This window comes from Jaculus jaculus, chromosome 9 (assembly GCF_020740685.1).
Source record: "Jaculus jaculus isolate mJacJac1 chromosome 9, mJacJac1.mat.Y.cur, whole genome shotgun sequence".
NCBI lineage: Eukaryota > Metazoa > Chordata > Mammalia > Rodentia > Dipodidae > Jaculus > Jaculus jaculus.
The window spans coordinates 101,281,952-101,309,141 of record NC_059110.1 but is presented as its reverse complement, the minus strand read 5'-3'; the positions used below and the strand labels follow the sequence as shown (position 1 = coordinate 101,309,141).

The following is a 27,190-nucleotide window of genomic DNA, read 5'->3' as shown; positions in this document are numbered from 1 at the left end:
CTGCTATGCCAAATCCCCAACATTTCTTTCCTTCTGTTGTTTATTTCCTGGTTTGTCTATCAGAGCAATGCTAGCCTTAAAAAAGTTTCCTGTGGAATTGTTTTATTTATTTATTTATTTATTTATTTATTTATTTATTTATTTATTAGAGAGAGAGTATGGGCACACTTGGGCCTCCAACCATTGCAAACGAATTCCAGTTGCATGAGCTACCTTGTGCATCTGGCTTGCATGGGTACTGGGGAATCGAGCCTTGAACCAGGGTCCTTAGGCTTCACAAGCAAACACTTAACTGCTAAGCCATCTCTCCAGTGCTGTTATCGTTTTTTATTCTTAAATATTTGGTTGGCTTTAACAATTAACATGGCATTTATTATATTATTTATTATAGATTTTAAAAGAAGACATATTATTAGAATGCTGACAAAGGAAATGCGAAACTAGAAATCAGCTTTCCTGTAGAGTGTATACCCCTCCACACACACACACCAGCTAGTGATACCTTAAAGCCTGATTTTAGTCATGTCACAGACAGCGATCCACCTTTAGCTATGTGTCTCCTTCTCTTTGGAATTCCAGTGTCCCTAAGCCTTTATAGTGGAAGTAAAATAAAAGTACATTTTTATTTTCAGCAAATTCCATGGATTCTAGTTTTTCTTATTTAAATAGTAGCCAACAAGTGAATAAACAGTGGCATCTTCACACAAGGATCTACCATTCTACCAGAATGTGAAAAACTACTGATGCATATGAGTCCAAGATATTTGAGTCTCAAAGTTATTAATCTCAGTTAAAGAAGCTGGATTTTGTTTTGAGGTAGGGTCTTCCTCTAGCCCAGGCTGACCTGGAAGCCACTGTAGTCTCAGACTGGCCTCAAACTCACTGTGATGTTCCTACCTCTGCCTCACAAGTGCTGGGATTAAAGGTGCTTGCCACCACCCCTGACAAAGCTAGATTTTATTTTATTTATTTATTTTTTAATGAGAGAGAGAGAGAAGAGAGAATTGACATGCCAAGGCCTCCAGCCACTATAGTTTAACTCCAAACACACGTGCCACCTTGTGTGCATGTGCAGCCTTGCCCATGTGGCACCTTGTGTGTCTGGTTTATGTGGAATCTGGAGAGTCAAGTATGAGTCATTAGGCTTTGCAGGCAAGCACCTTAGTTGCTAAATCACCTCTCCGGTCCCCAGAGCTGGATTTTTAAAAAAGTTTAATCTGCCGGGTGTGGTGGCATATGCCTTTAATCCCAGCATTCGGGAGGCAGAGGTAGGAGGATCGCCGTGAGTTCAAGGCCACCCTGAGACTACAGAGTTAATTCCAGGTCAGCCTGGACCAGAGTGAGACCCTACCTCGAAAAACCAAAAAAAATAAAATAAAATAAAGTTCAATCTGATGGTTCCCTTTATATGGAAATTTGAAAGGGAAATTTAATTTATAGTATCATAGAATGGATTAATAATAGCCAGGAACAGGGTGTGGGAGAAGCCAAGGGAGCTTGTTCATGAAAGAAGGAGAAAGGATACAAAGTGGCATAACATAATTTTTGAGAAGGATGAATATTATCTAATGATAGCAATGGCTTCACGGGAAAAGCATATCAAATTGTACTTTTTCTAACCTGCAGAACCTGTTATTCCTAGGTGGTCTCCCACCGAAATACTAACCAGGCCCAATCCTGCTTAGCTTCCGAGATCAGATGTGATCAAATAGGTTCAGGGTGGTATGGATATAGACTCAAATTGTACTTTTAAAATGTATGTCATTATTGCATGTCAACTAGACCTCGAAAGTGTTATTATGCAATAATAGCTAATATTTGCTGAGCACCTTTCTCTAAGCCTATGCTGTACAATTTCTAAGTATTCCCTCATTTAAAAATTCTTAATTTGTTTTTCTTTATTAGAGTTTGGGGACTACAGAGTGAGTTCCAGATCATCCTGGGCTAGAATGAGACCCTACCTTGAAATCCACCCACCCCTACTGCCAAAAAAAAAAAAAAAAAAAAAAAAGAAAAAGAAAAAGAAAAAGAAAGAAAGAAAGAAAGTTGGAATTTTGATATAAGACTGATATAACTGCAGGTTTTGACTTTCCTACTTATTAAATATTTGACCTTGAAATAATTTAGTTTTCCTGAAGAACCCATATTCAGTTTCCTAAGGACCCATGTTCAACTCTCCATGTCCCATGTGAGCCAGATACAAGGTGATGCAAACACTCAAGGTCACACATGTGTACAAGGAGACACACGTGTCTAGAGTTCTATTGCAGTGGCTGGAGGACCTATTCTCTTTCATGCTAATTCTCTCTCCTAAAAAAAGAAAAAAAAAAAAAAAAAGAATGCTGACCAAAGAGCACCATCTAAGATTTAAGATTTAACATGACAAAAATAGTTTCCCTGTCCAGTCTCCTCTTAGGGCTTTGTATCTGTATTACACATCAGGCATTTCATTCAATATTTCAGCCGGTTTTTTCCTTCAGCTTATGTCAGTCACACAGACAGACAGCAGTGTTGCTCTCACTTTTAAACCACTCTTGTAGATGCCATAGTTAGTCACATCATGTATTAGAATGATAACAAGAAGTACATGACATATGCAAACAGTGACCAAGGGAAGGTTACCATGGAAACACTCACAAGGAAAACATAAGGAAAACCAATAAAGCCTGAAGGGACAAAAGGAGGGACAAATCCATGTAAGACAGAGACAACAGCCATATGGAAAGATAGAAGCCACCACCTCATGTTCCAATATCAGGAGTGCTTCCCTCTGGTAGGTTAGTGTTAACTCCTTGGGTAAGGAACAACTTTCCCTTAGCTTGGATTGTGTTTAATTAGTTTCAATAATGTTTTGCAGTTTTTAGAAAATTTTTCGCTTATATTGTTAAATCCATTCTTAAGTATTTTACTCTTTTTATTCTTCTTTCAATTGATTTGTTTGCTTATCCTTGTTGTCTTTTAATTCAGAAAGGAGAAGACTTGAGCCAATGATATTCATATTGTCTCTTATATTTGTACAGTATTTTATATTTATGTATGTAGTTTTCTTACCAATGATCATGCTTTCTTTCAGGTGGATTTTAGTTAGTGTCTAGTATTCTTTCATTTCAGCCTTAAGTATTAGTATTTGTGGTAAAGAAGGTCTACTATTAACAAAAACATGGCTGACCTTTAATTTTAGCACTCAAGAAAGTCAGGTAGGAATATCACCATAAATTCTAGGTCAGCGTGGACTAGAATGAGACCCTGCCTCAAAAAATAGCCCCTCCAAATAAGGTTTAATAATAAATTACCAGTTGTTTATGTGGTAATATCTTAATTTCTCCTTAATTATTGGAATAACATTTTAAGGTGAAGATAGAGAATAATAACTTATCTGATAGACTTTTTCTTCTCACTTCTGACCTCTAAAGATTTTACTGAAAGATCAGCTGTGAACCTTCTGGAAGTTCCCTTATATATTAAAAGTCATTTCTCTCATGTTGTTTTCAAGATTCTTAACTTTTCGACTTTCAACAGCTTTTTAATGATGCATCTAAGTGTGAATCTTTGAGCTTATCCTCATTAATATTCATGTACCCCCATTAATATTCACTAAACTATGGCTGTATAGGCTGTTTTTCATCCAATTTCAAAAGTTTTGGTTTACGACTTCCTTGCCTGTCCTTTCTGTAATGCTCCATTTTTCTTTTTCTTCTGATTCCTACCACACATATGTGAGTTACACTTGGAATATTCCCATACATCTGAGACTCTGGATTTTTCTTCACTTTTTGTCTTTATTCTCCCTGGACTTGCAATATCAGCTGATTTAACTTGAAGTTTGCTGATTCTTCTGCCACAACAAATATGCTTGAGATCCTCTAGTCATTTTTTTATTTCAGCTATTATACTTTTTAACTCTACAATTTCTATTTGTCTCTAATAGTACAAGTTCCATCTCTTCAAAAATACTCTCAATTTAGTGAAATATCATCCTTATTATTTACTTTTAGGCATAATTACCTTTATTTCTATGAATACATACAAAGTAGGTAAAATCTTTGTGTAATAATTTAACACTTGAGCCTCTTTAGAAGCAATTTATTTCTATGAATGTTTTCTGTATATGAGACAGAGTTTGGATTCCTTTACATTCCATAGTTTTCTACTGAAAACTTAGGCACTTTAGTAATAATGTGGTGACTCTGAAAGTTGAATTTTCTCCCTGTGATTTTTTGTTCAGTGATTTTTTTTTTCTTTTCTTTTCTTTTCCGAGGTAGGTTTCACTCTAGCCCAGACCCGGAATTCACTATGTAGTCTCAAGGTGGCCTCGAACTCACAGCGATCCTCCTACCCTCTGCCTCCCGAGTGCTGGTATTAAAGGTGTGTGCCACCACACCCAGCTTGTTCAGTGATTTTTTCCAGAAATTAAGTCAGCAATATCTGTGCCTTTTGTCATATATGACCACCCAAGTCTCTATTTGGATCACACAGTGATAATCACTGATTGAACAGGGATTTCCTCCAATGCCTGGACTCACTGACTCTCCATCTTAAGGAAAGTCTCTCTGTGTATGGTATGTGTGAGTGTGTGTGTCTGAAACACCGTCAACATACCACCAGGTAGCTAACAACTCTACTTTAGTCTTCATCTTCTGCTTGTACAGAACCTCACAGTCCAACTGGGGCTGGCCATTCAGACCCTCTTGTTTTCATTTCCCACACCATCTTCCCATCCTCAGGCATGCACACAACTTTCTAGGTTCTTGGGAATATGGCATAGCTTTTCAATGCCATCTATTTCTAAGCATCCCATTTGCAAACTTCTGGATAAATATTAAACAATTGTTTAAATTTACTGGTGTTTATTAAAAACCCCAGAGGAAAAAGCTTTTTGTCCTTGATGGGTTCCAAGTCAGAACCCAAAAAACAGACAAATCTTCTAAGTGGGATCTTCTAGGGAACAGACAGACAGTTCATAAAATGGCAGTTCTATGGCTACTAACCCATCATCCCTCTCCAGTGGCCAACAGTCCACCACTTCTATCATGAACATTAGCTGCTGATTTTCAGGGTTGCCAGAAAGCTGGATAAGATGGGTCTAGGGAAAAATAAGATGCCACAAAGCTTAATATTGTTACCAAATCTTCCTTTTCTTTTCTTTTTGTTTTCGAGGTAGGGTCTCATTATGGCTTAGAATGACCTGAGATTCACTATATAGTCTCAGGGTGGCCTCAAACTCACAGCAATCCTTCTACCTTTGCCTCCCTAGTGCTGGGATTAAAAGTGTGCATCACCACACCCAGCTAAATTCACCTTTTCTTATTGAAAATTAATTCTTAGATTGCTATAAGCCTTTGCTTAATGCAATAATTATGTAAACGTTGATTTTGACATTTGTTAGTTTTTTTCATTGCTTTTAAGAAACTTCTTTTATTTATTTATTTTTTTTTTATTTATTTATTTATTTTTTTTTTTTGGTTTTTCAAGGTAGTGTCTCACTCTGGTCCAGGCTGACCTGGAATTCACTCTGTCATCTCAGGGTGGCCTTGAACTCATGGCAATCCTCCTACCTCTGCCTCCCAAGTGCTGGGATTAAAGGCGTGCGCCAACACGCCCGGCAATTCTTTTATTTATTTGAGACAGAGAAAGAGAGAGCAGCAGATAAAGAGAGAGAGAAAAAGAGACAGAAAGAAAATGGGTGCACCAGTGCCTCCAGCCACTGCAAATGAACTCCAGATGCATGTGACCCCTTGTGCATTTGACTTATGTGGGTCCTAGGGAATTGAACCTGGGTCCTTAGGCTTCAAAGACAAGAACTTAATTGCCAAGCCATCTCTCCAGTTGAGGAACTAATTTCTGAAGGAACTTTTTTTGCCATTCTTACTAATGTCTTGATTCTTTTATTTTTAATCTTTATGTTAAACGCTTGTTCAGTTGTTCCACTTATAAACAGATTTTTTTAAGTTCCAATTGGAGAATTTAATCACATTTTAGGAAAACTAGACATTTTAGTAATGAGTGTTACTAGATATATTCAATTTTAGCCCTATTTCTTTTTTTATAATATTTTTTATGTTTTATTTATTTGAGAGGGCCAGACAGAGAGAGAATGAGGCCGAGAGAGAGAGAAAGAGAGAGAGAGAGAGAGAGAGGGAAAATGGGCGTGCCAGGGCCTCCAGCCACTGCAAACAAACTCCAGATGCATGAGCCCCCTTGTGCATCTGGCTAACATGGGTCCTGAGAATCGAGCCTCAAACCGGGGTCCTTAGGCTTCACAGGCAAGCGCTTAACTGCTAAGACATCCCTACAGCCCAGCCCTATTTCTTTAGTTTATATTTTCTATTTGTTGTGGTTTTTATTTTTGTAGGCTTATGTCTATTTTGCTTTTCCCCTCTAGTAGCTGAAAGTTCCTCCTATTTCAGTTTTACTACATATTACTGAAAAAAGGTGCCAAAATTCCTAAACTTATGTTATCATAATAAAAATTAAATAGTATAATAGGTTCATGAAGATTCAAGGCAAAGTTTAAAACAAAAAAGAAAACTGAATGATGATGGTACACTTAGTGCCTCTAGTTTTAGACAAAGGCTTGGAGTTAACCTTAACAATTGCTACTATTAGGGGGTGGCCAAAATGCATCAAACGAGATAGTAATTTTTATTTGTTAGTTAATTCAATCCTCACAACTCCAGACAAAATATTCTGCTATAAACTTAAGTATGATTAGATAAACTCGAAGAATCTAAACAAGATGTCCAAAGTCATATACATTATAGGTAACAATATGAGGGTTCACATTGGCTTCACCAAATCCTAATGATTCTCAATTGCTTGTCCTTTTCCATAAGGGCAAAAGCAATCAAAAGCACACCTAGTTGAGAGAAGCATTCACATTTATAGTAGGAAACAGAAGAATGTCTCTCTTATTATCTTTCATCTGATAAAATTTAAGTATAAAAGGAGAGAAAGAAAACACAATGAAAGATGAAAGCCAGAAGAGTGGAAACAGACTGAAGTATAGACTGGAAGGAAGGGACAGCTGGGGGCATATGAGAAGGAAGTGAGAAAAACAGAGCAAGTCAACCTATCTTGACGGAAAGGAACAGATGGAGGTAGGCAGGGACAAAAGGGGCCACGTGGATAGGTGTCATCAGTTAGAGGGCAAATAGCTGGAATTTGATCAATCGACAAGAATTTATTTACTGGGCTCCTGGGCATTGTGGGAGATATGAAAGAATGTGCAGTTATTTTGGGAAGGATAATGATGGCAATAAGATAGATGGCCTGACCTGGGGCATTAATGCTATAGGAAACAGCTAGAGACAGAAGACATGAGTAAAGAAGTTAGGGCAGTCCTCATGTGAGCCAGTCTATCTGCATCTGGAACTTCATGGAAAGATACCCAAATTAGAGGAAATCCTGTAGTTGTTATTGAATCAAAGATGACTTATAGATGAAAAGAAAGCAATGATAGATCACCTACCCTTTTCATTTCTACCCTTATGATAATTAAAGATTGTTGGACATGGTGGCGCACACCTTTAATCCCAGCACTCCAGAGGCAGAGGTAGGATTGCCTTATGTTCGAGTCCACCCTGAGACTACTACATAGTAAATTCCAAGTCCACCTGGGATAGAGTGTGACCCTACCTCAAAAAAAAAAAAAAAAAAAAAAAGGCAGATAGGGCTAGAGAAATGGTTTATTGGTTAAGACATTTGCTGAGAAGCCAAAAGACTCAGGTTTAATGCCCCAGCATAAGCCAGATGCACAAAGTGGCACATTCATCTGGAGTTCATTTACACTTGCTGGAAGCCCTGGTGGGCCCATTCTTTCTCTCTTTCTGTCTCTCTCAAACAAAAATAAGATAAATTAAAAATATTTTTTAAAAGGTAGACAATTAAAAGATCATAAAGGTTTCTAAAAAGACACTCCCACATACAATCTAATTGTAAACATGGCCCCTCAGCTGAGATTGTAAAGGATTGATGGGCATGGCCAAAATAATTCAGTCAAACCATCTTGAAAGAAACTAGGAGGTCTTGGATGAGATTGGCTGAGAACATTGTGGTGGTTAGATTCAGGTGACCCCCATAAACTTAGGTGTTCTGAATGCCAGGATCCTGGCTGGTGGAAATTTGAAAATTAACGCCTGCTGGAGGCAGTGCATTGTTGGGGGTAGACTTATGGGTCTTATAGCCAGTGTCTCCTTTCCTGTGTTTGGCGCACTCTCCTACTGCTGTTGTCCACTTGATGTTGGAGAGGGGCTGATGTCCACCCTCTGCTCATGTCGTCATTTCCCCTGCCATGATGGAGCTTCCCCTGGAGTCTGTAAGCCAAAATAAACCCCTTTTTTTTTTTCCCCACAAGCTGCTCTTGGTCAGGTAATTCCTGCCAGCAATGGGAACCTGACTGCAACAAACATTTAATAACGTCATGGAGATGATGGTTCTCTTTTTGACACAAGTGTAAATCAAAGTTAGATGGTATTGATGGATACAGGACTCAGTTGAGAAGCAAGATGAGACAGTGAATCCTTCAGTTGTTCCTATTATATGTCATTTTTTCTTAGTATCCAATGAGTACTTTCTACAACAAATGTGTCAGCTACTCCAAGTCTTCCTATACCATTAGGCATGTCCAATGGGCTCCCAGCTGGCCATACATGGCTCAGGATAGCTATGAAAAACGTAGCCCAATACAAAAATCATAAACTTAACCCATTGTCCAGGTAAGTGTGTGCAGGTAATTCCACTGTAAAGATATGGAGTATTTATCTTATAGATAACACCTTGTTTGGCTCTAGGCATCCAAATGCTCACAACAATGGCATGTAATTTATGTGTAAATTATATAAAAATAGAGCTGGTCATTCAATCCCACCACCGCATAGCTCTGTGGCCACAGACCAACTGCTTTCTTTCCTGGGTTTCAGCTTGGGCTAGAGCGAGACCCTTTCCAAGGCCCACCTTTCTCTAGAAGCTGACGGAAGTCCTTCCCAGATGGAGCATTGTGCGAGGGCTCCGCATGGGTGCTGGAGATGATGAAGTTCTTCGTCAAGGTCTGAGTCCATCGTGTCAATGAAACATCTCGTTCTCCTCTTCATAGGAACGGCCGTGTGAAAATGACCCAACAGATGCAGAATTTGCATCTTTCTCAGTCAAAGAAGCACAGCACCCCATCATCCCCCAACGCTGCCAAGCGCCTGTACAGGAACCTCTCGGAGAAGCTGAAGGGCAGCCACTCTTCATTTGACGACAGCTACTTCAGATCCAGAACGGACCGGCTCAGCCTCAGGAAGACCTCGGTGGTAACAGACTCCTCTGTGCTCTTGCCTGGGCTCCATTTGCTCCATGAGGTTCCAGTTTATGGAGATTCTAAGCTGAACCACACTTATTCCTGAAACTAATCCCTTTACGTTATCTGTTTTCACAAGCAAAATTGAGCAAGGGAGAACTATACCTATTTATACTGGTACAAAGTTTGAACTGTTGTGAGATTTCTCCTTTTGTCCACAAGTTCTTTCTTGTTTTGTTTTGTTTTGTTTTGTTTTCCACTAGTTTTTCTTTCATGAACAGACCCAAGACGCTAACCTCAAAAACAAAAAACAAAACATTAGCAGTTTTAGCCAGCTGGGAAGGTGGCTCAATGGTTAAAGGGACTTGCTTGCAAAGCCTACTGACCCGGTTCAAGTCACCCATATAAACTGGACATAAAAACAAACCATCTGGTCTTTGTTTGCAGTGGCAAGGGGCCCTGGTGTGCACATACACTCACAAATAAAATAAATAAATAGTGGCAATTTGAATGAATGGGCGTGTGTCTCATGGGTAGGTTGCTTGCCTAGCATGCCCTGGGTTCAATCCCAACACAAAAAGTAACTTGACAGATATAGTGTCTCAGATTAAATAAGCTTTCTGAGAGCACTAAGGCCTTTCTAAATAATAGCATTAGTGTTATTTGTGGGTTTCTAATATGTATTCCACATTACTTTTCAAAGTCATTCAAAATAGAATCCAGGCAAATAATTCATGTTTATTATATAATGAGATGAGAGAAAAGAAAAGTACTAGGAAATAAAAAACAAACATGATGATGGAGAAACTAAACATATATGCCAAAATCTTAGATAAACATAGTCCCTGAAAGTTACCTTTACATTCGTCTTTGAATTTCCAGGCAGGCTATAACATTCTTTGTTTATAATTAAAGTGGATCAGCCCATTAGGAAAAATGAATTTGGTTCTATTGCTAAGTCTCCTGGCCTGAATAGATGTCCTAATGAACTGGGTAACTGTAATGGCATAGAGAGCATGCTAGAGATAGTCTCACTTGGTACTTTTCTGTTCAGTGTGAGTAAAAGCTAAGGGCACAATATCTACATGTTCAGCAAAGGTAGTTTTGCAGAGGCATAATGGTTCCATTTGTTTGTGCTTAAAGCAGAAGTGGGTCCCAGCTATTCCAGATCAAAGCTAGCTACAGTTTGCCAACAAAGTCATGGAGGAGGAAATCAATGTGACACACAAAGAAATTAGACAGGCTGAGAACTAAAGACGAATGCACGCTGTAGACGAGACAATGTTTTGACTTTGAATTCATTTGTTTTTAAATATGTTTTCTCATTTCAAACTCCTCTCCTGGGAGGGTGTGTCTGTGGTTAAGTTTTAGCCTAAGCAAGAGCAGTCAGCCCTCCTCAGTTTGGTATATTATGAACAGAACGTTTTTCCACTCAATACATTGTCTTACAGCAAGAGAACTGAAAATCCAAATAGTCTTATCCCCTGGGTTCCTTTTGTCAAAACAACCATTTGTATAATCACCTCATATTTCCCTCGGGTTCCTGTTTTGTGGTATGTACTTAAGCTAGAGCTGACCAATGGCCTTGGGATAGGGAGAATCGATCTTTGATGGGACTGAAAATAAAACCCGCCTGCCTAAGCATTTGGTCATGGAAAACTCTTCCACGTGCTAATTCAGGTAACGCCCCCACGCCCCCACTGCCCAGGCACTAGGCCCAGACCAATGGCATTTCAGCATTTCTGAAGGCAGAGCAATTGTTAGGAAAGACGTTAAATAAATATGGAAACAGTGCTGTCCCAATCTTCAACAAAAACAGGTATTTGTGCTGGGTGTGGTGGTGTACTCCTTTAATCCAAGCACACAAGAATCAGAAGTAGGAGGATCACTGAGTTCAAGGTCAGCCTAGGACTACAGTGTGATTTCCAAGTCATCTTGGGCTAGAGTGTGAACCTTCCTCAAAAAAAAAAAAAAAATATATATATATATATATATATGTGTGTGTGTGTGTGTGTGTGTGTGAGAGAGAGAGAGAGAGAGAGAGAGAGAGAGAGGGAGAGGGAGGGAGGGAAGGAGGAGGGAGGGAGGGAGGGAGGGAGAGAGAATTCCAGAGTTCTGGAGCTCTTCTTTATTTATTACTGGTTTGTGTGTGTGTGTGCCTTATTTTCTATTTTATTTTATGTTTTACTTGGCAGACAGAGATTTAGGCATCATTCCTTCTGGTACTTTAAAAAGCAATCTGTTTTAGTTGATTTTCATCCCCTCTTCTTTTCCCAGACCCCCTCTCAATCCTCCTCCCACAAATCCTCTCCCCTTCTGTTTACATGTCACATGTGACTTTTCACCTTCCCTCTGCCTCCCCTTCCCTTTCCTACTTACCTCTCTCTCCCTTCTTGGGCATCCTTCTATCTTTACGGGTTTTACTCACATGTGCCCCCTACATAGACATTCTTGTAACTATTATGAGCTAGGCTCCACATGTCTGAGACAACATGTAGCTCCAGTCTTCCTGCACTGGGGTTGCTTCACTTAATACGATTCTTTCCAAGTCCATCCGTGTTCATGAAATTTTCATAATTTCATTTTTCCATAGTGCTGAAAAGAATTCCATTTGTATATACACCACATTTTCATCATTAAAAACTTTTCTGAACAACTACCTTGTCCAGAGCTACTTTTCTATAGATGAATGGAATTTCAAAAATATTCACCTTCCTATCCTCTCAAGCGATTAGTCACTCAGCCACTGAAACCCTCTCTGAACACGACTACTGCAGCCCTTCCTGTCAGGCTTCAGAAACGTCAAGCATTTAATGACTGGGGTCTGCATTAAGAAAGGTGGGACAAGAGCACCAAGGGGAATGTGCTACGTAGCTGTGGCAGAAGGAACTCGTGGTGAGCTGGAGAGGTGGCTCACTGGTCAAGGCACTTGCCTGTAAAACCCATCCACCACAGCGCGAAGATGCACAAGGTGGCGCATGTGTCTGGAGTTAGTTTGCAGTGGCCAGAGGCCCTGGTGCTCCCATTCTGTTTTTCTCTCTGCTGAGCATGGTGGTGCAAACCTTTCATCCTAGCACTCAGGAGGCAGAGATAGGAGGATCATTGTAAGTGGCCAGCCTGAGATGACAGTGAATTCCAGGTCAGCCTGGGCTAGAATCAGACCCCACCTAAAAAAACAAACAAACAAAAAACCTATAGTAACAACTTAAGGTTAAAAAGGGTTTATTTTGGGGTCATGGTCTAGAGAGTTTAACCCATGGTTGTTTGACCCCATGCATTTGGACAGAACATGGTGGGGACAAGAATGTGAAGGCCATTCTCCACTTCTTGGTGGATGAGGGAGGTAGAAAGAAGGGGCATACGGGAAGAGGCAAGGGAAAGATACAGCCCCAAAGACACACCCCCAGTAACTTACTTCCTCCAAGTAGGATCCACTTCCTACCTTTTACCATTTCCCAGTAATGGCCCCACTCTCTGACTTGATAAAAAATATTAATCCATTGACTAGATAAGAACCCTCATGATCTAATTATCTCTAGAAATTATTTCTCACAGATACACTGAGAGATGGTTTACTGATACTCCAAGCATTTCTTAACCCAACCAAGTTGACAATCAAAATTAACCATTATTGAAGCTAGTTGGAATGGATCATCAGTTAAGGTACTTGCCTGCAAAGCTAAACAACCCAAGTTCAATTCCCCAGTACCCATGTAAGATGCACAGACAGTGTGTGTGTGTAGAGTTCATTTACAGAAGCATTAGGCCCTGGCATGCCATTCTGTCCCTCTATCTTTCTCTCACTCTCTCCCTCCTTCCCTCTCTGTTGAATAAATAAATAGTAAAAGTAAAATTAACCATCAAAAGGTGCCTCTAGGAATGTGAAAACCAGCCCATAGACAGTGTGAAGCTATCTGAAGTCTGTAAATAGGGAAGTGACAGGCAACATCTACATTGTAGGAAGATTATTCTTGTAACAGTATGGAGCCTGAGCTGAGGAGACCAAACTAGCAGCAGACAGCTGATCACCGGGTTCAAGACAAGACATGGCAACACCTGGGAAAGGGGAGGGAGGGAAAGCAGTGAAGGAAACACAGTGTACTCTTATACAGAGTCATAGTTAAAACTATTTGTACTGACATTATCTACGCTAACATTTCCCTAGACGTGTTCTGTAGTATTCCAGGAATAAAGTGAACTATAACAAGATAGACATTAACATGAGTAAAGGCCCTAAGAGGTGCTGCAGTGAAGAATGGGGCAGCTGGGCTTACTCTGATGTTCAAGAGTATCTTTTAATGGCCTATCAAACAGTGTCTTTCCCATAGAACACTGGCTTGAAAAGAACTGGTTTTCACACTTACTTACAGACTGGGCCAGGCCATCCAATACCATATTGTATCAGTGCATCTGTATTATCTAGTCAAAGGCCCATTAGAAAGCAAGGGGGGAAGGGCCAGTACAATGTTCATCTTGGAGCAAGCTCTCAGATTTACACTGGCCAAGCCACAAAGAGACACTGGTCTGTGGCATGGTTTAACCAGCATTCACTGTCCTTTAGAATTTCCAGGGCAATGAAGCCATGTTTGAGGCTGTTGAGCAGCAAGACCTGGACGCCGTGCAGCTCCTCCTTTATCAGTACACGCCGGAAGAACTAGACCTCAACACACCCAACAGTGAGGGACTAACGCCCCTGGACATTGCCATCATGACCAACAATGTGCCGATTGCTAGAATTCTTCTGAGAACCGGGGCCCGAGAAAGTCCACATTGTAAGTAAAGCCAAGCATGAAAGCCCAAGCTATTCGAGTCACACCTTTGCTCAATGCCACTGACTGACACAACCATGGTTGACTTCAAAGCAGGAATGTTTGGCTCAGCACAGTCCACTTATAAAGGACAAACAGATGGTAAATAGATATGATAGATACGTAAGATGATATAGACATAGATGATGATGATGATGAAGATAGATAGATAGATAGATAGATAGATAGATAGATAGATAGATAGATAGATAGATGATAGATGCTAAATAATAGGTAGGTAGACAGATGGATGGTACATAGACGCCAAGTAATGGATAGATGATCAATAGATAGATGGTAGATGCTAAGCAATTGATAGATGATAGGTACTTAGATAGATAGTCCTTTATATCCACCACTATAATCATTTCACCAGCCTCAAAAAAGAAATCTCATACCCTTGACTTTTGCCTCTCCAATCACCTCCCAACTCCCAACTCTAGAGCAATCACCAATTTTCTGATTTTACTGGTTTGCCTATTCTAGACATTGGGTAAAAAAATCATGTGTAGTATTTTTCTTTGGTTTCTTTCCTTACCTATTTGAATATAGGTCCATGATCATCCTTTGAAGAGGTAAGTACTCTGGGGCCAGCGAGGATGGGATGAGATCTATCAGCATCCAGCCAGGGCCAGTCTGGGTTCTGGGTACCTCGTGTGAATTGACTCCCTCAATCCTCACAGCACTAGGAAGCAGGTCCTTGCATTCCCCTTAGTACAAATTCTTTGATCCACTGGCCATAATGACTCAGTTTTTATGTTTCCTGGAAGAAAAAAGTAAACTCATCAAACTGTTGCAATAATAATACTGATTCACTTATGTCCAAATGGTGAGACTCTGAGGGCTAAAAGAGAAGTAAGCAACATTATAATTAAAGATCACTTCTCATTTCCTCAGGAGTAGGTACAGAGAGAGACACTTGTATCAGAAAACTATTTTAAAAACAACAAGCTCACCACATCCATGTCTGGGAGAGTGGGAAAAGTGGGCTCTATAGAATAGGGGCTTTGAAAGATTTGGAGAGATGGGCTAAAAGGATGTAATACATTGAAAGGGATCTTTACTGCCTTCTCATTCATTTGCAATAATGTAGGTCTCAGAGATTCATAGAGAGAGGGGTGGAGAGAGAATCGGAGGGTCTGGACATGGAGAATGCAGACTAAGCCCCATTCTGTAGGAACAAGGGAGCCATTCATGTCCATGTTGCCACAGCCGTCGTGTCCTGGCCCGGATGAAACATAAGTCCTCCTTACCTGAGACGCTATAAAGAGGTCTGCATTTTCCCTGGGAACAGTAAGGCTCCTGAGGTCCAACGCCCCCTCGTCCATCATGCATACTTAAATTTCCAGAACAGGACTCAATTACTGGGACGGGAGAGATGGCTCAGTGGGTAAAGTGCTTGACATACATTCATGAGGACCAGAGTTCAGATCCCCAGAACCTATGCATAGAAACATCTCAGCATTGTGGTACACTCCTATCTGCCCAGTGCTGACAGGGAATTTCTGGGGCCTACTGGCCAGCCAGACTAGCTAAGTCAATGAGTCCCAGGTCCAGCAAGAGACCCTGCTTCAAAGATTAAGGTGGAAAATGATAGATAAATACAACTTTACTTCTAGCCCCACACATATACGCACATTGCTGTGCATCTGCAAAAGCATTTGGCCACATACATAGGAATACACACACACACACACACACACACACACACACACACACACACACACAAAACACGTACCCCTAAAAAGAACTCTAGCACTATCTAGTAAACCAAAGACAAATTTGTTCAAGGTCCCTGATTTTCCTTCTCCCTCTGTAATGAAAACCATGTTTCTATCACAAAGTCACAAGGAAAGAACAGTGAGATACAAGCTCAGGTCTCAAACTGGCAAAGCATATTGATTGAGTGCCTATAAGCTCTCCATACATATTATCTCTGTTTATTTTATTTTATTTTATTTTATTTTATTTTATTTACTTGAAAGAGAGAGAAAGAGGAAGGGGGGGGGGAGAAAGAGAGAGAATGGGCATGCCAGAGCCTTCAGCCACTGTAAATGAACTCCAGACATATGTGCCACCTAGTGCATCTGGCTTATGTGGGTCCCGGCAAGTTGAACCTGGGTCCTTTAGCATAGCAAGCAAGCACTTTAACCATTAATCCATATCTGCAGCCCTTACCTCTGGTTTTTAACACTAACCTTTCAGTAAGAAGTTCTTAACCCAGTTTTTTTTCAAGATGTTGAATTTGGGATTCTGAGAAGTTGAATGACTGACTGAAGGTTACACATCTACAACAGAATAGTCCGCGACTCAAACCTAAGTCTGTGAGCTGCCAATACCTGAGGTCCTTCTATGTGAATTTACTGTCTTTCTAAGTGGCTAATATGAAGGGCTCTGGGCCTCAGTCCCTGCATCTTCCCCTCCCCACTGTTTGCCAAAACACTATGGTGCATTCCATTTGTTCCGCTTTGTGCACCAAGGTGCCGTTTGTTTGGAGGCAGGACAGAAGAGTCCAAGGTTTTCGTGAACTTTTAGTTTACTTTCTAAATCAAGCACCAAAGAGATAGACTTGCTTCTTTGACTGTTCATGACCATGAGCTCTCCCAGAAGAAAAACTCAAGTCTGCCATCCAGAACCAAGAGGCAGACACCTCCTACAACCTGTGTCCCCCAAGAAGCCAGAAAAGGCTCATGTGAAGAAGAAAGGTCACAAGGTCTTAAGTTCCTTGGGTGTTTTACACATGCAAAAAAAAAGAGATGTTTCCACTTGACATCATCTCACCTGATCCTCACACCTGACTTGTAAGGGAGAAGTAACTTTTCTCATTTTACCAATGAAGAAACTAGAATGAGAAAAGTCAAACCATTAGCTGAACACTGAAGGGCAAACAATTGGTGGAACCACGACATGAACCTGGGTTTGGCTTTCACAACTCACCGTTGCACAGTAGAGACTCTGTGCTTTCCTTCCCTGCATCTCAGTCTGCTCTCTTCTAATGGCTATCAAATGCTGCAGAGCAAAATGCAAGGTTTCTGGGATGCATGCTCACCTTTTCTCCTCTTCGCTGTGTCGTTCCTCCTGAAAACCAGTTATTACCCTTTTCACTCTGCCAATCAAGGATCCCAACATGAGCATGCTCTGTGATTCTCCCCATGTCTTAGCAGGAATCACAACAACCCAGTTGGCTTTGGTAATTGCATCCCAGGCTGTATGTCAGGCCTGCCTTGTAGTTGTTAGTGCCCGGATGATGGATCCAGATGGAACTGTGCTGAACATGGCTCGACATTCAGTCACATGCTCTTCTGCATGCACAGAGTGAGTGTCCGAAGTTTCCACTGAGACTTGCATATCCGCTCAGTGTAAATCCATGTAGCAGCCCAGCCCAATGAGTAGATGAAACTTCTATCTTTATTCAGCAACTGTTTTCTGTAGGCAAGTGACAGGAGCGTACTAATCCATCCTGTCCAAAAGGGATGTATTTCAAGACCTCTGGATATGTGTGAACGCATGGTATTATCAAACCGTGTGTGGTGTGTGTGTGTGTGTGTGTACATATATGGGTGTATAGTGTGCATTATAGGCTTGAGTACATGTACACGTGTCTTCCTCAATTGCTCTGCACCTTATTTTTTTTCTTTCTTTTTTTGATTTTAAAAGGTAGGGTCTCACTCCAGCTCAGGCTCACCTGGAATTCACTATGTAGTCTCAGGGTGGCCTCAAACTCATGGTGATCCTCCTACCTCTGCCTCCCAAGTGCTGGGATTAAAGGTATGTCCCACCACACCCAGCTTCTACACCTTATTTTTGAGAGAGATTCTCACATTGAACCTGGTACTCACTGATTCAGCTAGACCAGCTGGCCAGCAAGCCTGGAGGAGTCCTCCTGTCTCCACCTCCCCACCTTCTAATCCTCACCACCTCATTAATCTTTTGTTTGTTTGTTTGTTTATTTGTTTGTTTGTTTGTTTGTTTGTTTGTTCGAGGTAGGGTCTCACTCTGGCTCAGGCTGACTTGGAACTAACTCTGTAGTCTCAGGGTAGCCTCGAAGTAATGGCGCTCCTCCTACCTCTGCCTCCCGAGTGCTGGGATTAAAGGCGTGCACCGCCACGCCTGGCTCTCACCACCTTTTTTTGAGACGAGTTCTGTGGCTGAGCCTGACGTTCACTGTAACAGCCAGCAAGCCTGAGAACCCTTCTGGCTCTGCATCTTCAGCACAGAGGTTACAGGTGCAGACCCATGTTATCACACCCAGCTTGGATCCAAACGTTCATCTTCAAACTTGCTCAGCAAGCACTTCACTGACTGAGACTTCTGCCCAGCCCTTCAGTGAAAGTGTCCTCCTTCCTGACGCCTGCATCTTACACTGCTGTCCAGCAGTCACAGATTCCGAGCTTCAGTATGTGCACACACATTGTATTAGTTATGAGTAGTGGACAGAAACACACACACACACAACACACACGATGTGAGGAAAAGCCTTTGGCTCTCCAGGAACTCCTGTTGTTGAGTTCCTTTGGTCATTGCCACTCCGGAATTTTCCACACACTGTTGCTGTGTTTGCTTGCCAGCATACCAGGTTAGTTTTCATTTTTCACTGTTTCAAGATGCAGACTGGTAAGACTATGGGATGCTCTTCAAGTTGAGCTTTCCTGCCCCTTCCCTTGGCTGCATCCTCTGTCTCTCTGGCCCTCTCCCCTCCTGCTGTACAGTGAACCCAGACCTTCCCTCCTTTCAGGTGATCCCGGCATGACCCATGTTCAGCAGTTTCATACAATGCCACTACAGAGATCACTTGCAGACGGTACAGACCCCTGTGTTGCGATGCAGCCTTTATTTCTGCAGTCAGTAGCCAGAGGGACATGTTAGCGCTGAGACTGGACAGGCTGTGTGTAAGAGGTGTGACTATCAGCTAATGAGGCTGGCTTTGTGTAAACAAACAGAGCAGAAAGTCTGCAACCTGAGCGCATGTGAGACTTTAACAGGGTCCTCCTGGGAGACCCCGTGCTCACTCCAACAGTGCTGCCATTGCTCTGAACAAGTTTGGAATTGTCCTCAGAGTCTGGGCATGGGAAAGTCAGACTTATTGCTTAGTCACACCTGATTTTTGTTCCACAACAGCATTACCCAGCATCATCGCTCTCTGTGGTCCCCAGTCTGGGCTTGAAGTAATTTAGAGAGTTTTCCTAATGTCAAATTCACTCTCAAAGGACAAAGATTTGCAGCCATTAATAATATGAAAAAAAAAAAAAGGAATCAGAAACAGGTCACTTTAATGACCCCTAAATATTCTTATCAGCTTTGTTAAAATGGGGGTATAGACCTTCACCCTCCCTTACAGAGTGCTCTTCTAAGCCCTTCTCCTACAGTGTGTGTCTCTGCTACACAAGCCACCCTCTATTCCGTGCACAGTCCATGCCATCTTGCCACAGGGGCTTTGCACTGGCTGTCTGCTCTCCCTGAAAGACTTGAAGGCTTTGAATCCTGATCACTACATGGTCAAATTCTTAGCAGTCCTATTGCCACGTATATATAACATCTTCAAGAAAGGCTGTCTCCAGCCACCACTTGCATATTCTAAAAAGTCACTCTGTTATAGTTTCCAACATAACCCTGGGTTACCAAACAGATCCAAATGTAAGATTCTATTGCTGAAGACACTACAGGCTCTGGTCACAGGACACTGAGAGATCATGCTAGAACTGGCATGAAAGGCAGCTCCCTACTCTAACTGCAAAGTGTTATGTGAGGTGCTGGGTGATAATGGTCAGAAACTGTGTGAACAAGTCATGGATCCTACAAGCTACAAAATCAAGGGGCCACACAGGTGCAATAGTGGCATGTAGGATCAGATGTTAACCAACCGCTCCAGATTGTATATGAGGCCTGCTTGATCAGAGAGAATTCATACCTGGTTCTGAGAACCAAGTCTATGGTTTGGAAGGTCATAGGCCACAGAGGGAAGCATCCCCTGTTCTTTGACTTTTCACTATTTTTCAATGTGTGTGTGTGTTACAAATGGTGTGCATGTGCTTGTACATGCATGTGCACGTGTGTGTGTGTGTATGCACATGTGCATGTACAAGCCACAGGTCAATGTCAGGTGTCTCCTCCTCAGTTGTTCTCTGCTTTATTTTTTGAGACAGCATCTCTCACTGAGCCAAACACTCACTAATTCAGCTAGATTAACTAACCAGGATGGCCCAAGGGATCTTCCTGTCACTGCATCCCCAGCCCTGGGATTACAGGCATGCACGGCCACACCTGACTTTCACATGGGTGCCAGGGATCTGAACCAGGTCCTCAAGCTCATGGCAATAAACACTTTACTGACCGAGCCATCTTTCCAGCTCCTGTTTTTCTTAATGCTTTCTTTCTTTTTTTTTTCTTTTCTTTTTTTTTTTTTTTTTTGCTTGTTTTCTGTCTCTGCTGCAATAGAACATAAACTCCACCAAGAGCAAGGCCTGTCTTTCACTGAACACTGCACTCACTCAATATTTTCCTGATTAAGTTAAGTGAATCCCAAACCTATGTCTTTGGAAATAAATAAGTATACTATTTCTTGTGAGAGGAATAATTTTATCTAATATTGAGTAAATAAACTTTTTTATGTTTCAAATAAATATCAGGCAGCTTCAGCCTATGTTGCAGTCACCTGCTCTTCAACATAGACAATTGGTATATTCCTTAACCTCAATAAGTTTAATTTGCAAGTAAAACATACACATTCAAGGTGCATGATGAGTTGACATATCACAATCAAATTAACAAGCACACCCATCATCACCTATGCTATATCTTAGATTCCTGGAACTTGTAAATCTTATAACTGGAAGTTTAAACCCTTTGATTACCCTTATCTCTCCCATCAACAAGTACCTAGCAGCTATCATTTGACTCCATTAATTTGACATTTTTATATTCTATATACACATGTGTTCACATGATATTTGTATCTTTCCATGCCTAGCTTCTTGCCCTTAGCAGGATGCCTCCCAATTTCATCCAGTTTGTGGGTAAGTAGCAGGATTTCATTCCTTTGATAGTTATCTTTTATTTTGTATTTTTAAATATGCATGGAACATGGAATAAGTTCTTGTCAAAGACCAAACATTACAAATGAAGTTCAGAGATGTCCTCGATTGAGCACCCAGCTCATCTGTGTTCACATATGCGTATTTACTATGTAGGTTCCTGTACATACTCATTGTTACCCAGTCTAGAGGATAACCAAACTGTTCCCATGGATGTTAATACCTACTCACCACAACACAACAGAAAAAAACATGTGGGCATAGCTTTTAAATTCTTAGCATGGGCCAAAATTTTAATGTCTATATTCAAAGAGTTCTGCCCTCAAAGCCCACATCTGACACTTTATGGTTATAAGAAAAATCTTTAACCTTTCTATGCCTAATATGGTGATTTGATTCAGGTGTTCCCCCATAAACTTATGTGTTCAGAATGCTAGGTCCCCAGCTGGTGGCAATTTGGGAACTGGAGCCTCATGGAGGTGACGCATTGCTGGGGGCTGACTTGTGGGTGTTATAGCCAGCTCTTCCTTTCCAATGTTTGGAACACTCTTCTACTGTTGTTGTCCACCTAATGTTAGCTAGGAGGTGATATCCATCCTCTGTTCACAACATTGTTTTCCCCTACCTTTATAGAGTTTCCCCTCAAGTCTGTAAGCCAAAAAAAAAAAAAAAACCCTTTTCTTCTATAAGCTGTTTTTGGTCAGGTGTTTTCTGCTAGCAACATGAAGCTAGCTGCAACAACTAAGTCTCTTTATTTTTATTTATATTTTTTATTGCATATGCATATGTGGTAGGCTGTGTATGCATGTTAGCATGTGTGTGGGCTGGGGTGTGTGCATATTTATATGGAGGCCAGATGTTGCTACCAGGTGTCTTCCTCAATCACTCTCCATCTTAGTTTTGAGGCTGTCTTGAACCCAGAGCTTACTGATTCAGCTAGTCTAGCTAAATTCGGCCAGTTTGCCATAGAGACATCCTGTCTCTGCATCCCTAGCACTGGTACTATAGGATGGCTACCACACCCACCCAGCAATTACATAGGTCCCTGGGATCCAAACTCTGACCCTAATTCTTGTGGGAACTGCTTCACCAACTCCCAGCCCCCATCTCTCCAGTTCTCCCATGCCTCATTTTCCTCATTTGTAAAATAGAGATAGGTTATATCTGGCCATGTAATGAACTGCACAAACAAATGGAGCAACTGAAGATGACGTCTCTCTCAGTTTCTGTGGGTCAGGAACCTGAGAATAGATTTTGTGGGAAGTTTTAGCTCAGGGTGATCCACAATATGGCCATCATCTTCTGGCCTGCTTTCATGCTCAGTTGAAGTGGCAGCTGTCAACAGCAATATGCTCCTGGCTGCATGGACCTCTCTGGATGGCTGATATATGATGTTGCTGTTGGCCTTCCCCAGAGAAAATGTTCTGAGAAAGCAAGAAGAGGTGAACCAAGGTGGAAGCAGATTTCACTTACAACCAAAACTCAGACATGATGTGCTACCATATCTGCTGGCTGCTGATGTCACAGACAAATACTGCCATTATACACTTCTCCATGAGGCTGCAAACATCAACAGACCATGGCCACTGGATCCTCCTGGAAGCTGCCTGGCAAACTGTCAATCTAGGACAGTTGAACATTGAATGGAATGAGGCCACTCAAACACAGCTCTCATCCTGGCATGTGGTAAATGGCCAAAACTGTTAGCAATGTAGTTACCCTAATCAGAAGAAAATAGCCTAGGATTTTCAGGTGAATAATTTAAAGGTTTACCCATCTGTTATTTAGTTTCTCTGGCAAAATAAATAGTATAATTGATTGTACAATTACACCCAATACCAGCAATTAAAGTTTGCAGAACTGTATTGCCAAACTGCACTGTGCAACACAGAAGTCATTAGTCACATGTAACTATCATTCCTTAAAATATACCTACCCTACTGACCAGTAGAAGAGAATGGAGTGCCCAGAAATGCACACACATAGCATAGTCAAAGATACCATGAATACATCAAAGGAAGAGAATACTGTCTTCAACAAATGGCATTTTGTACCCTTGAGCAGAAGAATTAAGTCAGACCCTTATCTCATACCATATACAAAATTAACTCAAAATACATTAAATACTTAAACTTAAGACCATAAGCAGACAAACTTCATAATGTTGGAATAGGGAATGATTTTTATTTTAATTTTACCCCAAAGTACAAGCAACAAAACAAAAGCGTAACCAAATGGGATTCCATCAGACTAAAAAATTCTACACTTCAGGGCTGCAGAGTTGACTTAGCAGTTAAGGCATTTGCCTGTAAAGCCAAAGGACCCCAGTTCAATCCTCCATGACCCACATAAGCCAGAAGCACAAGGTGGTGCATATACCTGGAATTCATTTGCAGTGGCTGGAGGCCCTGGTATGCCCATTCTCTCTCTATCTGGCTCTTTCTCTTTCTCTTTCTCACTCTCTCTTAAGTAAATAAATAAATAAGTACTTTTTTAAAACAAATTCTGCACATCAAAAAAAAACAACCACGTGGAAATACAAGCAATAGAATGGGTAATGTTTTTAGTCATGCACCTGGTGAGGGATTCATATCAAAAGTGTAGAATAAATTCAAGCAACTCATTTTCAAGAAAACAAAAACTCAGTTCAGAAACAGAGAGGTTGGGGCTGATGAGATTTCTCAGTAGTTAAGATGCTTGCCTACAAAGCCTAAGGACCAGAGTTTGATTCCCCAGGATCCACATAAAGCCAGATGCACAAGGTGGTTCATGTGTCTAGAGTTCATTTGCAGTGGCTAGAGATCCTGGCATGCCCACTCTCCCTCACTCCCTCCCTCTCCCTCTGCCTCTCTCATAACTAAATAAATAAAAATAAAATATATTTAAATATTTTTTAAAAAGAAACAGAGATGTTAAGAAATAAGCAAGAGATCTTAATGGCCATATTTTCAAAGGAAGTCCTACCATAATCAAGAAGAATGTGAAAAAGTGTTCAACATCACTAATCTTAGAGAAATGCAGGTGAAAACTACAACAAGGGATCATTTTGCACTTGTTAGAAGAGCTATTTCCAAAAAGACCAAAAAAAAAAAAAAAAAAAAAACCAAATGTTGGTGAGGATGTGGAGGAAAAGAAATCCTTGTACACTGTTCTTGGTGAGGATGTAAATTGGTGCAGAAGTATGGAAAATGTGTGCAGGTTCCTCTAAAAACTAAAACCAAATGTGGGCCTGTAGCACACTGGTAAAGCACAGGCTCAGCATGGGTAAGGACTTGGGTTTCATCATGGCATCACCAAGCAACAAAAATAGGGGACCCTACTAGCAATAGATTTACCATATGACTGAACAATCCCCTTCTGAGTGTTTGGGCAAATGGTGTGCAGTGGTTATAAAACAGACATCCACACTTACACATTTACTGCAGTAGTATTCACAACAGCCAAGTCAAGGAAGGAACCTAGATGTCTACCAACATATGAATTTATGAAGGAAGTGTGGTATGAACACACAATGAAATACTATTCATCCTTCATGGAGAAGGTAATTCTGTCATTGGTGACAACATGGATGGAATTGAGAGAGAAAAATTTAAATGTCCTCACCCCCAAGAGTAAAGATCTCAGGTAAATATATATTACTTAGCTTAATTTAATTATTCCCCATTGTAATCATAAGTCATAGAATTACCTCACACCACATTAAGGTATTCAATTACAAACTGTAGATTTACAATAAAACAAAACTGACAAAAATATATCTAGTCCAAATTGAAAAGTGTATTAAATATGGAATTTATATTAGATTTCAAAGTCTTGTGGTACAAAGCAAAAAAAAATGAAATATTTAACTTTATATTGACTACATATTGCAATAACATTTTAGATATATTAAATCAACTGGAGTGTTATTAAAACTTCCTTTGCCTACAGTTAATGTTCTAGGAAATTTTAAATATGGTTTGTACTATATGTCTGGGGACAATGCTAAAACTATTGCTAAAAGATATTATCTTTTTTCCTACTCAAACCTGCTATTACATTGGGTAATCTGCTTTGGTGTTCCCGAATAATTTGTTTAATGGTTTTGCATGTTTCCTTGAGAGAAAACATATTGAGTTTTGTGAGACCTGGGTAGGAAGTCCTCCTCTTATCTCATTAATGCTTTTAAGGGCTTACTAGTTACCGAACTTAATGTAATAGGGACCTTCCAAATCCACATTCTGCTGGACAGCACCAGAGAAGGACAAACTGAGCCCATGGCCAGGTATGCCAAGTTCTCAGAGAACAAAGTTCCCTGGCAACTGAAATGAAACCATAGATCTCTAAACCCTGTTTGCAGCAGCTTGTGACCTAAGACAAGCCAAAATGAGGATTGAGTTCTGAACTTTATCAAGACAGATAAACTGGAACTAGTGTTTTGAGTTTGTCTAAAGTTTTTTTTTAATTATGTGTGTGTATGCACATGTGAATATGTATGTGTATAATGTATGTGTATATGGGTGTGTGTGTGTGTGTGCCATGGTGCATGTGTGAAAATCTGCAGACAGCCTCGGGGTGTTTGAACTCTCCATCCACCTTGCTTGAGGTAGGGTGTTTTGTTTTGTTTTGTTTATGCCACTGTGGGTGTCAGTCTGGATGGTCTACCAGATTCCAGATTCCCCTGGATCCACCTCCCATTGCTGTAGTATTACAGACCAGTGTGCCACTTTGCAGCAAGCTCTAGAGAGGTGCTGGGAAATCAAACCCCAGTCATCAGGCTTATAACCAAGCATTTTTAACTGCTGAGACATCTCCACAGCCCCTCTAAGGGTATTTGTAATTTAGCACATTTAATCACTAGAATATCTGCACTTTAGTTCTTTTGAGATTGCTACCTTAAATCAAGTTAGTTGTAAAGTTATTAGGTCTTCACTTATGATCAACAAAGATACATTTTCTTAACTGCCTTTCTTGGTTTCTCAAGGATATTGGCTTTCAATGCAAGTTTATACTGAGGCAACCTTGTTTTCCCCTTTAAAATAATAGGTAAGGTTGAAATTAATACCACTTATGAGTATATATTATATTTATAAACAGTTTCTAGAATATATTATTTCTATCAGAGGCAACAGTTTTACAGACAGACATCAAGCCATTTCTTAAAGAAATAAGCATTTGTAGCTGGGCGTGGTGGCACACGCCCTTAATCCCAGCACTCGGGAGGCAGAGGTAGGAGGATCACCAAGAGTTCGAGGCCACCCTGAGACTACAGAGTAAATTCCAGGTCACCCTGAGCTAGAGTGAGACCCTACCTGGAAAAACAAAAACAAACAAAGAAATAAGCATTGGTGTTTATTTTTGTGTGCCTCTAAAATAAGAAGTGGGTGTGACAACAAGAATACAAACTTCCACTAAACCTCCTAAATAAAGATTATCATTTATTTATCACAGATTTAAGGTGTGTGCCATTAGAATGCTGCCCTTATAGATGGGTGTCGAGAGCAATATGGCAGAGTGACAGGCTATATCTTTGAGGTGTAGCATATGACCTTATGTCCTGCAGGATCCCAAAGCTCTTCTTTTTTGTGGTGTGTATGCACATGTGTGTGTGTGTGTGTGTGTGTGTGTGTGTGTGTGTGTAGGTAGAGTATGTGAATGTTATGCTGTGTGTGATATGTATTGTATGCATGTGTGTGCAAATGTATATGCCCCATCCACACATATGCAGAGACCATAGGAAAACATTAGATGCTCTTCTCTTACTCTGTAGTCACATATTTCTTTGAGATGGTGTCTCTCTTTCAACCCCCAGCTGCTGTCAGTCAGAGAGCTCCAACAATTCTCCAGTCTCATCCCCTGCAAACTTGTATGGCTATACTTAGCTTTTTATTTTCTTTTGAATTTTTAATGGAGGTTTTCACTGTAGCCTAGGCTGACCTGGAATTCACTATATAGTCTCAGGGTGACCTTGAATTTATAACAATCCTCCTACTTCTGCCTCCTGAGTGCTGGAATTAAAGGTGTATGCCACTATGCTCAGCAAGCCATGCGTGCACATGCGTGTGTGTGTGTGTGTGTGTGTGTGTGTGTGT

General features: G+C 40.8%; 1 protein-coding gene and 1 pseudogene across 1 annotated transcript in view; one reads left to right on the top strand and one right to left on the bottom strand.

Annotated features, from left to right (window-relative positions):
• The window catches only part of Ankfn1 (ankyrin repeat and fibronectin type III domain containing 1), a 176,182-nt gene that overhangs the window by 10,628 nt on the left and 138,364 nt on the right, over positions 1–27,190 (top strand). The window contains exons 2-3 of the mRNA XM_045159868.1: positions 9,092–9,293; positions 13,842–14,052. Of these exons, the coding sequence (XP_045015803.1) occupies positions 9,108–9,293; positions 13,842–14,052 (397 nt within the window). The 5' untranslated portion in view covers positions 9,092–9,107. The remainder of the gene's footprint in view (positions 1–9,091; positions 9,294–13,841; positions 14,053–27,190) is intronic.
• LOC123463827 lies at positions 1,618–1,736 on the bottom strand (annotated as a pseudogene).